The 13,620-nt window shown below is 35.4% G+C and overlaps 3 protein-coding genes across 3 annotated transcripts; 1 reads left to right on the top strand and 2 right to left on the bottom strand.

Moving 5' to 3' along the window:
- On the top strand, positions 1–1,083 carry LOC136218247 (uncharacterized). Its single transcript, XM_066005037.1, has 2 exons — positions 1–280; positions 501–1,083. Exons 1-2 carry the CDS (start codon positions 136–138, stop codon positions 878–880), a joined length of 525 nt encoding a protein of 174 aa, XP_065861109.1. The 5' UTR covers positions 1–135; the 3' UTR covers positions 881–1,083.
- Positions 1,075–7,268, bottom strand: LOC136218245 (homocysteine S-methyltransferase 2). The gene is made up of 7 exons (XM_066005035.1): positions 6,831–7,268; positions 5,511–5,567; positions 5,203–5,432; positions 4,725–4,854; positions 2,616–2,819; positions 1,910–1,981; positions 1,075–1,653 (listed from the first exon to the last, which is right to left on the bottom strand). Exons 1-7 carry the CDS (start codon positions 7,005–7,007, stop codon positions 1,495–1,497), a joined length of 1,029 nt encoding a protein of 342 aa, XP_065861107.1. The 5' UTR covers positions 7,008–7,268; the 3' UTR covers positions 1,075–1,494.
- A 1,982-nt stretch (positions 7,269–9,250) lies between these two features.
- On the bottom strand, positions 9,251–12,278 carry LOC136218244 (serine/threonine-protein kinase 52-like). Its single transcript, XM_066005034.1, has 6 exons — positions 11,670–12,278; positions 11,162–11,283; positions 10,805–11,010; positions 10,545–10,719; positions 10,322–10,456; positions 9,251–9,803 (listed from the first exon to the last, which is right to left on the bottom strand). Exons 1-6 carry the CDS (start codon positions 12,022–12,024, stop codon positions 9,597–9,599), a joined length of 1,200 nt encoding a protein of 399 aa, XP_065861106.1. The 5' UTR covers positions 12,025–12,278; the 3' UTR covers positions 9,251–9,596.
- Between the last annotated feature and the right edge of the window lie 1,342 nt (positions 12,279–13,620).

Below are 13,620 nucleotides of genomic sequence, written 5' to 3' on the forward strand. Positions count from 1 at the left end.
TCCGTTCGGCCATTCCTTTCCAAATAGAAAACCCTGGTTCTTCTTGCTCTGTCTGTGTGTCTTTCTGGTTTGTGGTTGTTAATCCTAATAGCTAATTGAGTGCTTTTGATAGCTTCAGAGTTATTAATTTTAGCCATGAAGAGGCCAATTTCGTGGAGCGATGAAGATGATGATTCATCCTCTGATGAATCTTCTTTATCTCATTCGGATACTGATGCGGATAAGACGAAAGGAGGTGAGTCGAAAGCTAGCCAGAAAACCAAAGGAAAAAAATCTGAAGGTATTCTGTTGATTTTGTTATCAGTATACAATGTACAAATAAATGCAGTAGTTACGTTATTGCCTGTTAGGGAGCTTTGAAACTGTTTGATTTACTGATTGAATTAGGTGAGTAAAACGCAATCAATCGAGACAGTATATACATCTTTTTGAGTTTTTTTCATGTGGTGCATTAGCTTTAGTTACTGTTTTCTTTTTTCATATATCTGTGTATGTTATAGGCAAGGTTGGGAAGCGGAAGAGTGCTGTGGACTTTGATGCATTAAAGCGACATGGCTATAGAGGCGGGTTGTCGGTTCTGAGTGTTCCGCAACCAAAAGAGGAGGTAAAAGAAGATTGGACATGGTCTAGTGGCAAAGATCATCGGGAGGTGAAAGAGGTTGAAGAAACTTACCAAGACCGACAAAAAACCAAAGCTGCATTATTGGATGGAGAACTGCTTGCAAATGTGCAAACTGCCAAAGAGAAGAAAAGTGCATCTTTCTCGCAGAAGGAGAAGAGGAAGCGAGATCTTGGTCAGGCGAGTAGGGGGAAGAATTATGTTGAAGAAGAGAAACGTCTGCTCAGAGAAAGTGGTATCTACTCCAGCTTTGATACATGATAACTACTCAAAGCCATATCATGTAATAATTGGGAGAAATATGAGTTTTTACATTACAATCTTTATTCAAGTTTGCTTATTCCTGCTCTTCTTCCATATGCATGTCAAAGAGATTTTAATTACTCACCTTCCAGTTATTGCTGTAATAGGCAAATTTACTACTTCCTGAATTAATAAATAAAATAGCAACAATGGATAATGAATGATCTTGGATTGCAAATGTAAATTTTGAGATAAAAAAAAAACAGGTTCTAAGCAATTGTTAGATAGTAAATAAGCAAGTTCGTTGACTTGGAACTCATATTTTCAGCACAAGGTAACAGCAAAAGGAACGAGCAGCCCTTGCGGCTCGCAAATGTGACCTTGAACTCCTAACACCTATCTTGCCACCATATCCATCATCTGTAAGCCAGTGAAGATCCTCCCAAAGAGCTGCTTAGGAAAGAAACTAACCCAACTGAATAAAACATCAACTCAGACACTGAAGGCTATTGCAGGCTCTGCATTTGGTATCATAAGTACAAAAAACAGACCATCTAGACCACTATGCCTTTGAGCCACCTCTTTTGAATTGTTACATTCTGCTCTCTCCATGCAAAACCATGGGAAGTTCCCTACAAATTTGGGACAGGAGATCTATTGGAGAGAGTATTGTATATAGCTTTGATAGTATTCGGAGTTGTTCTACAACACCCTCCAACAAGAGAAGCCCCATCCTCGCACCATTTGCTTACATAAGAAACAAAATTATCATCTGATACCCCAGTATTTTGCTGCAAAAGGAATCATTATTAGTTTGCTGTCACAAAAAGTAGAACATTTGACCATCAATACCATAAAAAAGAAGGCACTTGTCATTGTCAAGTTGTGAGGCTGCATTGATGTGAAAAGAAAGAAAATGCAAGTAAATACTCAATGGCCAGGCAAATGAATATTGTTTTTCGTTTTAGCAATTTGTTTGAAGATCAAAACATAAAGTTGTTAACATTTTCTACTTATTTCCCTAATAACCAAACAAAATCAACTCACCACCCACTCCTTTCGATCACCATCATAACTCTCACCGCTGTTTGGATATATAAGTATCGGTTTGGTAGTCACCTGTGAGATTATTCAAGAAAATTAGTAAGTTTCTCAGGAAGTAGAATATCTGAAGCATACTGATTCTTCCAAAACATGCAACTGAAGTTATCAACAAAAATAAATCACAACTTTACAGTATTACCAAAAGGGCAACATCCTGTGGCTGTATAATTGCAATTGATAACCGAAAAAGAAGAGTCCCCAAGTCATCTAGCATATCATGTCTCCACACAAAGCATAAAATCATGTTGTAATCCAAGATATAAGCATTACCAGGCTTCATGCATGGTGAAGTAGTCATCTTTTTTAATTCCTAAAACAATTGATCCAAAGATCTACAGTTTCTAGTCTATATTGAATAATCTGACAAATTTTGGCACTATATATTTGTAACATATACATGACTGGTAATACTTTGACCAAGAAAGACTTCCTGCGACTTGGTTTTGCAGAAAATAGTTTAAAATTTGCAATGCAACAATGAAGTGATGTGTAATTGCATTAACAAAAACATTTATTGACAGTTTCATCAAACATGCATATATGATTGCTCCCAATTTTTTCATCCACTTGGAAGTTGAAACTATTCAACGATAAGAAGTATATAACCCACAAATTACAAGTACCATCTAAACAAGGAATGAAACCGAACCTTCTTCATAGATAATATTAATCCATGAATAAATCTAGGAGGCGTGCAGTTGATTCCAACAGCAATCACTTTCCTGCATGATTCAGCAATTGAGGTGCACTCGTGTAAGGAGTCGCCACTAACCACATTGACACCATCCTTTGAGTTGAAGGAGAACCAAGCTGGAATCTTTATGTTTTCCTCCTCTAAGAGTTCAACATAAGCCTATACGAACACGATACTCAGGTGAGAAATAAGAACTAAAAGAAATTACCACCATTGCAACACCAAAAGCCACTTATTTCTATTTCAAAAACTTCTTATGATGTCAACTCCATTTCCATGATCAAAGAATTGAATTCTACATTGGCAAACAACATGTTGAGACCCTCCTCATTCTGATTTTGGTGGATTGAGCCCCTGATATTTCATTTAAGAACACATTAAGCCCATGTCTTTTATTTTATGTTTTGTTACATTAAGCCCTTGATGATCAGAAAAGTCAGCATTGAACATAAAACTTAGTGCTATTTATTTCATTTGCATTAGAAATTTAAAGTTTTAACAGTTCAAAAGCAATTTTTTTGTGTGTGATGTGGCTAGAGAGAAACTTTTAAAACCTTATTTCGAATGGTAAAAAATACACTATGAAGCACCGACACAGGTACGGGTATGGCAAATGGCATTTTTTAAAATATGAAACATGGGTACGGCGAGGATACGCAAATATATATATATATATATATATATAAAATACAAAACCATAAATCACATTCACAAGGCATCATAAAAGCCATAAATAACACTCGTAATAACTAATAAGTCATTCATTCATAAAAAAGAGCATTTAATACTTCAAACTATTTAAACTACCAAGTCTAAAGACTATTCTAAGACATTTTCACGATCTTCATCTACAAACATTTAATAATGATTAACTTTTAGTTATTCATTTATTTATTTGCAAATAAAAGGGTGGGTTCGGGCTGGTTTGATATTTTTTTTTTATATTAACCCGTATTTTTGTAAGTTATTTAAAAAAAAAAAAACCTAAATTTTACCTAATTAATTCTGAAACGTATCCACGAAGTATCCCTACGTATCCCCATAATTAAAAGAAAAAAGAAAAAGGGGATACTTGTTTTGCCGTATCCCCGCATATCCCTGGCGTATCCATATCCCCGGAGTATCCGATACGTGTATGTTAACCTCTTAGAAGTATCGGTGCTTCATAGAATTACAATTTCAGAAACCATGAAATGAGTATTTTTAACTGACAACTAACTGGCAAGCATGGGCTTAATGTGACAAAAAATAAATGATCAGGGATATGATGTATTGAAATATGGCCCAATCCACCAAAACCAGAACGATCAGGGGCCTCAAGATGCTTTTTCCTTCTATGTTGGATGATTTCAGGCTGTGCATAAGATAATGTACCAAGTGAATATAAGTCAAACCAGTGTTAGTGAAGCCTGGAAGGGGGCATCTGGGAAGGAGTGAAAATGAGAGGAAAATTAATTTTTTGTGAAGTACAAACCATGATGATGGATTTCCATTATTGGTTAAAGGTATGAAGATCCTTGCGCTATGACAATATCGAATATGGAACAAAATGCAGTACATAGATGTGATCCTGGTCAGGCGATGAAACCCAATCTCTCTAATGAGGGAGAATAGAAGGAAAAAAATCATCTTGCTTTCAGCATATTGTACCAAAATGATTTTGCTTGTTATGAATAGGTCCTTTCATTAAGCCTAAGAACCAAAAAATTTACTCTCCTGGAGATATCCACACACATTATTCCTACAAAATGCTAATCTGAGTCATATTAGTTGTTTCTATATACACCAAAAACAGTGCAGCTTTTATTTTTCTACAATTTATTTTTCTTTTACCTACCAACTCCAATTGGGTCAATTAAGAGAAAGTTATGCTCTCCTCACCTTCTCTTCCTCCCATTTTCACCTTATCTAAACAAGAATAAGGAAACACATTTTTTTCATAGTTTTTGTCCCCATGTTTGTTCTCCCTTCCCTTTCTTTCACCTATAATTCTCAGTTTTCACCCAAACAATGCAGGACTGTCCAACATAAGTCAATATAATATCAAAAGGAGTGAAATAATACCTGAGCTTCAACCTTATTCGGAATAGTTTCAAATGCTATAAGATCAGCACCAGATTCTGCCAATACTTGAACCCTTCGGCGATGGAAATCTTTCAAGGTTTCCAGGGTAATTTCATCACCATAGACCCCACTGAGAAGAAAAAAAGAAAAAAAAAAGATATAAATTCCATAAGTACAGATGTCTAGGGTATATCCAACAAGCAGTCTGCCACAATCAAGCTTAACTCAGGCTGTCTCCTCAGATCATGGTACATAACTCAGTTAAAATGCCAACACAGTAAGCAAAGAAACAAAATTTCCTGGCAATAATATGCCATCGATTTGTAAGGAACATAAAGGGCAACAATTATATATCAACCAAAGAACGTGTAGAATAAAATATCTGCATATAACTGCATGACACTTAAATGGTGGTTCATTCTAGTTATATAAATAACAGTGCGGCTTATACAATGTCACGGGCTACAGGTTAACTCACCTGTACTCAGATCCATCAGCCAAATAAGCCCCATAGCTACCAACAGAAGCTGCAACCAAAATTTTGCGGGATTTGAGAACCCTACCATCACTATCATCATCACAAGCTCCTGTTTGACATCTTCCATAATAAATATCCCTAGCTTCACAGGCAATTTCGACACTTTTTTTAAGCAGCGCCTCACTTTCTTTGCTAGAGAATCCCTTTGCCTCAAACCCCTGAATGGTGGCCTGTCCAAATTCAGGTAAGCTGGGTGTCGGTTTCACACACACATATATATAGAAAGAGAGCAAGATCATTGTTAGTACCTGATAAGATGCTGTGATAATAACATCAGCACCAGCTTCTAGATAGTCAAGGTGAACCTGTGAAATTATGTAACTCAGCTAACAAGAACTCTTACTGAAAGAACAAATATAATTATTGAACCTGATTTACAATATTAATACTAAATAATATAATCATCCAACAACTTGAGGAACATACTCAATACAAATGTGTGAATTGGTGCGAGCTCAGTATATTATATTCACTGATTACATTGATGTGCTATCTCATCCCCTCCAACGAGGACAGGAAAAAGAACCTAGATATGATTCCTTATGTAATATTTCTACACCAACAATAAGAATTGCAAGTTTGTCCAAGTTCAATTTTGAAATGCTTCTATAATCACTGCCAAAATTAACATGCTTCGATTTATGCTTTGATTTATTCAATATTTTGATACATCTCTTTCGGTATAGTGATGAAACTATATGTATTAAATAATTGAAACAACCTACGTTTTATGCATGGGCCTATATACCTACACATAAAGGCTAGGGCTTAGCATAGAGTTTGAAATCATCTATGCTCCAATTAATAAAAGGAATGCAAATAAAAGGAAAATGAGAAAAAGGGAAAGGCATATATAGGGGAAAGGAGGGATTACCTAAAATACCCTCCATAAACCATTAATTAAATATTCCATGTGCACAAAATGAATTAATACGAACTCAGATGTCATCTATGGAAATCGCTTATTAACTCAAGAACATAATTCTTGATTCAAGAAATGCAAGCATAATCACTATAAAAAAAAAACTCCTATCCACAAGGATATGGGGAGAATCCTATTCATTTGACTTTTACTGGAGTTATGTTATTATATTGGTATTATCTTAAGTGTATGACATCATAATGCAAACAAATATTTACAAGTTATTCAAAATACACAAACCCCATGCCCGTGCAAAAGGCAGGACCACAATATTGAATGACATGGTGGTCCATATCGGCACGATCGTAAGTCACCCTGCTCAATTCTTTTGGATGAAACTGAGTTTCTTCTAAAAATGATCAGAAGAGCTCTCTACCTTACCATCTATCGCTCATCATATCTCTCAATATTAAGTGTTAAAAAATCTAAAACAATCTAATATTCCAAATATAATATTCCATTGACCATTTTTTAACATGTTGATCTTCAAACAAACAAAAAAAAAAAAAAAAAAAAAAAGAAGATCCAAAGTCTAAACACACGCTTTCTAAAACAATTTACGGCGAAAACCTAATAAATTAGCACAAATAAAGAATCAAATATGCAATAATACACATAAATGGGCGAGTAGAAAGAGAGGTAGTACCGTACGGATGAGGTGAGGAGAAATGAGGAGACACTTGGCACTCCAAAGCGGATCGTTAAGGTCAGCGCCGTGTCGTTCGAGCTCCGTAGCTAGACCACCGTCGATGATGGCAACACCGCCGGAGTGACTGAGGAAATCAGTCATCAATGTGGACTTATCGGCTTCGTAATGTCCCATTTGGAAGTTGATTTGGTGTAGTTAATTTTAGTGTATATAATTTGTTTGGTAGTTCAGTGCCGGCGGATAAGCGCAGTGGGATCGCACTGCAACATCTACAGTTTTCTGCAGCAGGCAAGATCACAAGGACACTGCGATTTATAGCAGGACAAAGATTATGGAAATTAAAGATTGACCCTATAACTTTCGGGAAATAGCAGTAGTGACCTAAAATATGATTAAATAATTCAATCCTTTTCCTCTCAAAATATTAAAAGTCACACTTATAGGTGAGACATGAGTTGAGATTGATGAGAGTTGGATTGCCTGAATCAGAATTTTCCAAAATCTAATTTAGATAAAAGTCAACTTCATGATAATTATCTGATGTTTTATCCAATTTAGTTCAATTTTTTTTTTTCAAAACAAAATAATTGTTAAATCATTTTTGAATCAAGGGATTAATCATGAGCATGGTCAGTGGTTAGGAGGTGTGGCGGTGAATTTTGGTTTTTGCACTGCAGCACTTGGAACTATGGAGTTTGTATTTTGACTTCAAGTACGTATGGGCTAGGCATTACCGCAAGGTAATATTCGAAATGGACTTTTTGGTAGTAATTCGGCTTGTTAGTCATAAGGTGGTTCAACGACATCGTTTTTCTTGACTTATTATGGCGTGTCGTGATCTATATGACAGAGATTGGGAGGTGCGGCTCGTTCATATCCTACGGGAAGGGAAAGATGATAGCTGATTGGATGGCAAACTACGCATGGAGTTTGAGTTTAGGTCTTCACGAGTGTGATGTGCCTCCTGTAAGCATCCAGGACATTCTTTTTTGAGATTTTTATGGGTCTGGGCTTCCCAGAATGACCCGTCTTTAAGGATCGGTCTGTTTTTGGTGTTTTCTTGGGGTTAGCCCCTCCATTGTAACCAAAGAAAAGTTTTTATCATATAAAAATATGAGAGATTAATAATTGTAATTTTATTAATTAAGTTGAAATGTATAAGAGAATATTATAATAATTTTAAATTTTTTTTTTGTCATTTTAAGTTAGCAAATCAACTTTAATTCAATCCAAAAATAATTCGTTATCTACTAAAAAGAAAGTTGTGGGTACCAACTGATTTTTTTTTAATATAACACTTCTTAATTATTAGAATTAGAAGAAAGAACAACATTGAGATATGGTGATGGACATGCCCAAACACCACGAATAGACTGAGAATTGACCGCCTTAATTAAGAGATGAGGTGTCGAATTCACTGAACGTTTTACATAAGAGACTGAACAATTGTCCGGCTCTTTTAAGATACTAACACAAAACAAAATGACCTCAAAAAAATATGCACATGGTGATTTAATAAGTTAGATTGAATCTCCATAGGTTCTCTAAAGGAATTCTTCAACCAGTAAAGGGCTTTCTGAATTGTAAGAGTCTCAGATAGGCTGAGATCAAACAGTTCGCATAGTGCTCCATGACTCACTGTGATACATTCACCCTGTAATCTCTAATGAGAAAACCAGGGTACAGTTCATTCGGTACCGATTGAGTTTAATTAGTCATTATTTGGTACTAATGGTAGGGTTGAATATTCGAATAAAAATATCAAAAATTGAGTTGAACGGTTAGCTTTTTCTTTAGGATCAAACCGAATTATACTGTTGACTTAAATTTTCAAATTTCCACTGTTACTGAGTAAATATATTGGAGATTCTTAAACTTTGCTGAATACCCGAATAAAAAATTCCAAAAGCGGATTAAACTTTTGACTTTTCTTTTTAGAATCGAACCGAATTGTACTGTTGAATCTCATTAGATACAATTCTGAATATTTTCAGATTTTCAAATTGGACCGAACCGATCTCGGTGAATGGTGTCAAATGATTTAAAATTTGGAATTTGGTGAAAAAATATAGGCATTAGGAAAAACATAAGGTGATAACAAAAAGATCACTTAAATTCATATATTATGCATTTATTTAATTTAAATGTATTTGATAATATTTACTTAAATTTTTTTAAGATTATCAACTAATTTTTTAATTTCATTACTTATTTTCACCTAATATGTTCAGTATTTATAATGTTGCACCTTAAACCATTTTGACATTTTGTGACATTTGAGTTTGAAATTGCACTTTGACAAAGTAACAGCAACTCTTCCAAGTTACAACCCAACTCTTCCAAGTTACAACCCAAAACCATATAAATATATTGTAATTTATATACACCCTCTTCTGCAGAGGTTTTCAAAAAGAACAGAAAAACCATTGTGAGTATACATCTATTATACATTCACACCCTCTTCTGCAGAGGTTTTCAAAAAGAACAGAAAAACCATTGTGAGTATACATCTATTATACATTCCACTCTTTATACTCAAATTGAATTTACTTTGTTTTCTACAAATACCAGCTACTAAATTGAGCTGAAACAATCTCAAGCAATGTTATATCATTAACTACGGATGCTGCAATTTTCCAATTTCAGAGTAATGGCGCGGCAACCAAATTATCTTCTTCGTCAGTCAGCACGCGCCACAGTTCTGTGATCATGATCTACTCTACTGAATTCTAGCAATGAACTGCTTTAGTAGAGTTAAAAGCATTAAGGACCACGGACTGAACTGAAACAGAAGCAGCCAGTTGATTGGCCTTCAGGTATCATGCCACCTCCTTTGCTTGTATCTATTGCTTCTAGCAGCCTCACCACCTCATCCATCTCAGGGCGTTTTTCGGGATTTGCATCCCAACATTTCCGCATGATGTTCGCCAATGCATTCGGGCAACATCTAGGAATTTCAGGCCGCAAATTCTGTCAAAATACATGCTCATTTTCATATGATTCTCATCGGCAACATACCACTATGTTAGGGCTGGACATGGATAAGCATGTCCTGTGGAATATAGGAATGATGCCAAGTAATGAAACTATAATTGAAGAATGCAATTTCAAAGATAAAGAAAAGTTCTTTGATTACAGTATATAGATTAAATCCTGCACAAACCATGTAAACACTAGTACCCGCCCGGCCACTGGTTCTGTGAAAAAACATGTCAAAAACATTAAAGCGAAACAAACTTCACTTCCTAAAGACACCATTTTGATTTTTAGTCTTTGGTTTTAACCATTTCAAATCCTTGGCTCTAGAATATATGCAGCAAATTGTTGCAACCTTAAAGAGCCGTTGTAGAATGGTTCAATTTAGTTCAAGACTACCCCAATATAAGACTCAAGAAACAAAATAAGAACTACAATGTAGATTGTTTCAAATTGTACACACAGTAAAACAAGCAATGGATAATGGAGATCAAATATATGGAAAGACAAACCTGTCGAACAACTTGAGATGAAACTTCAGCAAAACTAAGATCAGGATAAGGCATGTCACAGCAATAAATTTCCCATAAGCATATACCAAAGCTGTACACATCACATTTCCTATTGTAAGGCTTTCCATTAAGGACCTACAAAAGTTATTCAGTTAATTTTATTATCCATCATTTGGACAAACAGAGAAATTGTAGCTAAAAAGGGAGAATAACAAAGGGATACCTCCGGGGCCATGTATCCAAGAGTACCAGTTTCCCCTGTCATGTCTCTTGGATTCTGAGCCTCAACTCGAGCGACTCCAAAATCAGCTATTTTCAAAGTTCTATTAGCATCTAACAACATATTTTCTGTCTTAACATCACGATGTACAATCTTTTTAGAATGAAGGTAGCTCAAACTGCAAAAGTGATTCAAACAAAACAAAAACTATTAATAAAGATAGATTCACAGAACCTATATGTTAACTGAAAATCTGTACATACCCCCTTGCAAGGTCCAAAGCAAGTTGAATCACAGTCTTTAAGGCAACTTTCTTTCTCCTATTTCTGATTAGAAATTTCTTTAGGGTGCCACCTGGAAGGTACTCAAGAACAACACAGCACGCCTTGGAAGGATGAGAATCATAATTTTCCTTTGTAGTGTCCGAAGGCATTTTAAGATTGGAAGTTCCCATTGAAGCTCCAACGAACTGTAATAGACGATTTCAATTACTATCCACATATTAAGATATCATTGAAATATGCTGACAAAGCTTGTAACTTAAAGTCTGATAAATAATAGGTTGAAGATAAATCATGAATGATCGTCAATAACTGCATAAAGCATAGATGAAGCAGTACCTTGGTAACATTGGGATGGGCAAGCTTATGCCAAACAGCAACCTCTTGTTGAAACGAAGCCCGCACAGAAACAATTTCAGCAGCAGTGGCAATACCATCTTCTCCCCAGTTAAATATCTTCACTAAAATGTTAAAAAAAAACAATATGAACTGAGGAATCATCAAGAAGAATAACTATTATTCAGTACTACCCAGCAATATGATGTTTTTTGGGGATTACAACAGAATAGATGGTAAAGTATCTGTACAAGCTTTTGGGGGATTACAACAGAATAGATGGTAAAGTATCTGAACAAGCTTTTGCACATGTGTACACAGATTCAAAGGATTTTTAAACATGACTCTTTAATTACTCCATTAAATTCCTCCACAGTAACACCATAAAAGCCCTTGAAGTATCTCTTCAAGGGCATCCTTTTAAATATGCATAAATGAAATAGATTGAACAACAGAAGAATTTGCAATTTCACACATTGAGTTGAGCAAATAATTTAAAAGAAATGCATACCAGCAACGTCTTGGCTATCATAATTGCCTCTATACACAGTCCCATAAGTACCCTGAGCTATCAGATATCTTAAATCTAGTTTGCTCAAATCAATCTCCCATTCTTCTCTTCTTGTCTGTACATCTCTGTCCCTTGACCAAGCACGGCTCAAGTGTTTCTCTAGCTGGATATCCCAACTTTTGAAATCAACCATATCTGCTCTAAAATATATTTGTCTACTGCTATTACTACCTCCTTCCTTCAACTTTGAAATCGAGTTCTTTTCTTTGGCATCAGAGATTGAACTTACTTCATGGATACTGCCTTCTGTAGCTTCCAGACCCCCTTCAGCTTCCTTACCATTGCTTGATTCCATTTTCTTAGTTTTTTTTCAAAACTTAACAACTTACAGGATTTAGAAGTTGAAACCAGAAAAAGTTATGCTTTTTAATCAGTTATCTCTAGGGGTAACAAAAGAAATATCAAAACCCCAAGGCCGAAGAGAAGAAGAAAGAGAGGAATATAGAAGGTAGGGTTTAGATTGAAAAAGAAAAGGGGAAAAAAAGAAATGAAGGATTAGATTGAAGAATTAAAAGAAAAAGAGAGAGAGAGGAATGTGGCCTATAATAGGTACGTGACTGTTTCAAAATGAAACAAGTTTCAACACGCACGCTGTTTCATAGCTGTACCTTCTAACGGACTTACCGGTCTTTTTTCTGTTTTCTTTCCCTGTGTTCTGCATTGTTTTTCTTCCAATCATATCGCATGTATTCGGTTTTCCGAATCTCATTAAAATGCTTTAAAATGGAGTTTTCAATGTCAACACATATCGATCAAGTCAAATTTTTACTAATAATCTCAAGAATTTGAAGTTAATTTCAATACAAGGATCTATACAACGTATAAAATTATTAATTGCCACTATGGAATCCCTTTCACTAATAATATTAGTTGCTAACATAGTAACATTGGATGATGTGCTCAATCTATCCGTTTTTTGGTTTTCTTTCGGTTTTTAGTTAGAATATAAGTTCATTTTTTTTGTTAGTTCAATAAATTTTTTTTTGATTTATTTACTATAATAGATTTCGTAGTTTCTTCTTTATTTTTAGTTTATTGTTATTTCTTTCTTTATAAGTAGTTGTGGTTTATCTCCCTACATGAGTGGTATCATATTTTCTTTTATGGAAAACAGAAGAATTTTGTCTATCGTCATATAGATCTTGCTAATTGAAAGATCATGAATATTTCAAAAAAAAAATTTGAAAAATCATGAAGTCATTTCTCAGAAAAAAAAAAATATAAAATCGATTCTGGATGGAGTGTGTTTTTCATTGTTGTGCAAGGACACCATATAGAGTCGGCTAAAGAGTACGCGTCCCCGCTGAGCGAGGGTCCGGGGAGGGGTCCCACCACAAGGGTGTACTAGGGGCAAGCCTTCCCCTGCCAATTTATTTGGCAAGAGGCCGCTCCTAAGACTCGAACCCGTGACCTCTTGGTCACACGACAACAACGTTTACCGTTGCGCCAAGGCTCGCCTCCTATTAAGAAGTATTAATGACATGACTGTTCGAATACTACTTCATCAATGCTTAAAAGGTTACTAAAATCTATATAAATACCCCATCCTGAGGTATTCTAGGTATGTTCACTTACTCTTATAAGAATCCTTATTATCATTCTTATTATTCTCCAACTAAATTACTGATTTTGGCATCGGAGTTTCTTATACCGATCCTAATGGAACCTCATAGGGCAAACTCTGGTCGAGGCTATCTTCCATAAGTATCAGCTGGTATGGTGAGCGTGGAGCTCTAAATTTTATAGAGTTTCACCACGAACAAAAGTGACATCTTATGGATTTCCAATTCTTCCTACTACTAGGATTACTGATACAATCACTAGAGGAACCTCAACCATCCTTACTACTGGGATCTCAACCATCCCCATCACTGGGAGTTCCATCGTATCA

The sequence above is a fragment of the Euphorbia lathyris genome, chromosome 2 (assembly GCF_963576675.1).
Source record: "Euphorbia lathyris chromosome 2, ddEupLath1.1, whole genome shotgun sequence".
Classification (NCBI taxonomy): domain Eukaryota; kingdom Viridiplantae; phylum Streptophyta; class Magnoliopsida; order Malpighiales; family Euphorbiaceae; genus Euphorbia; species Euphorbia lathyris.

Excerpts from the sequence above, each read along its gene's own strand:
- LOC136218247 (XM_066005037.1), top strand. The coding sequence starts at position 136 with ATGAAGAGGCCAATTTCGTGGAGCGATGAAGATGATGATTCATCCTCT. Across the intron at positions 281-500 it reads CAAAGGAAAAAAATCTGAAG|GCAAGGTTGGGAAGCGGAAG; the intron begins GTATTCTGTTGA and ends TGTATGTTATAG.
- LOC136218244 (XM_066005034.1), bottom strand. The coding sequence starts at position 12,024 with ATGGAATCAAGCAATGGTAAGGAAGCTGAAGGGGGTCTGGAAGCTACA. Across the intron at positions 11,284-11,669 it reads TGATAGCCAAGACGTTGCTG|TGAAGATATTTAACTGGGGA; the intron begins GTATGCATTTCT and ends TTAACATTTTAG. Across the intron at positions 10,457-10,544 it reads TTGGATACATGGCCCCGGAG|GTCCTTAATGGAAAGCCTTA; the intron begins GTATCCCTTTGT and ends TAACTTTTGTAG.
- LOC136218245 (XM_066005035.1), bottom strand. The coding sequence starts at position 7,007 with ATGGGACATTACGAAGCCGATAAGTCCACATTGATGACTGATTTCCTC. Across the intron at positions 5,568-6,830 it reads CTCCTCACCTCATCCGTACG|GTTCACCTTGACTATCTAGA; the intron begins GTACTACCTCTC and ends ATAATTTCACAG. Across the intron at positions 4,855-5,202 it reads GCTGATGGATCTGAGTACAG|TGGGGTCTATGGTGATGAAA; the intron begins GTGAGTTAACCT and ends TTTTCTTCTCAG.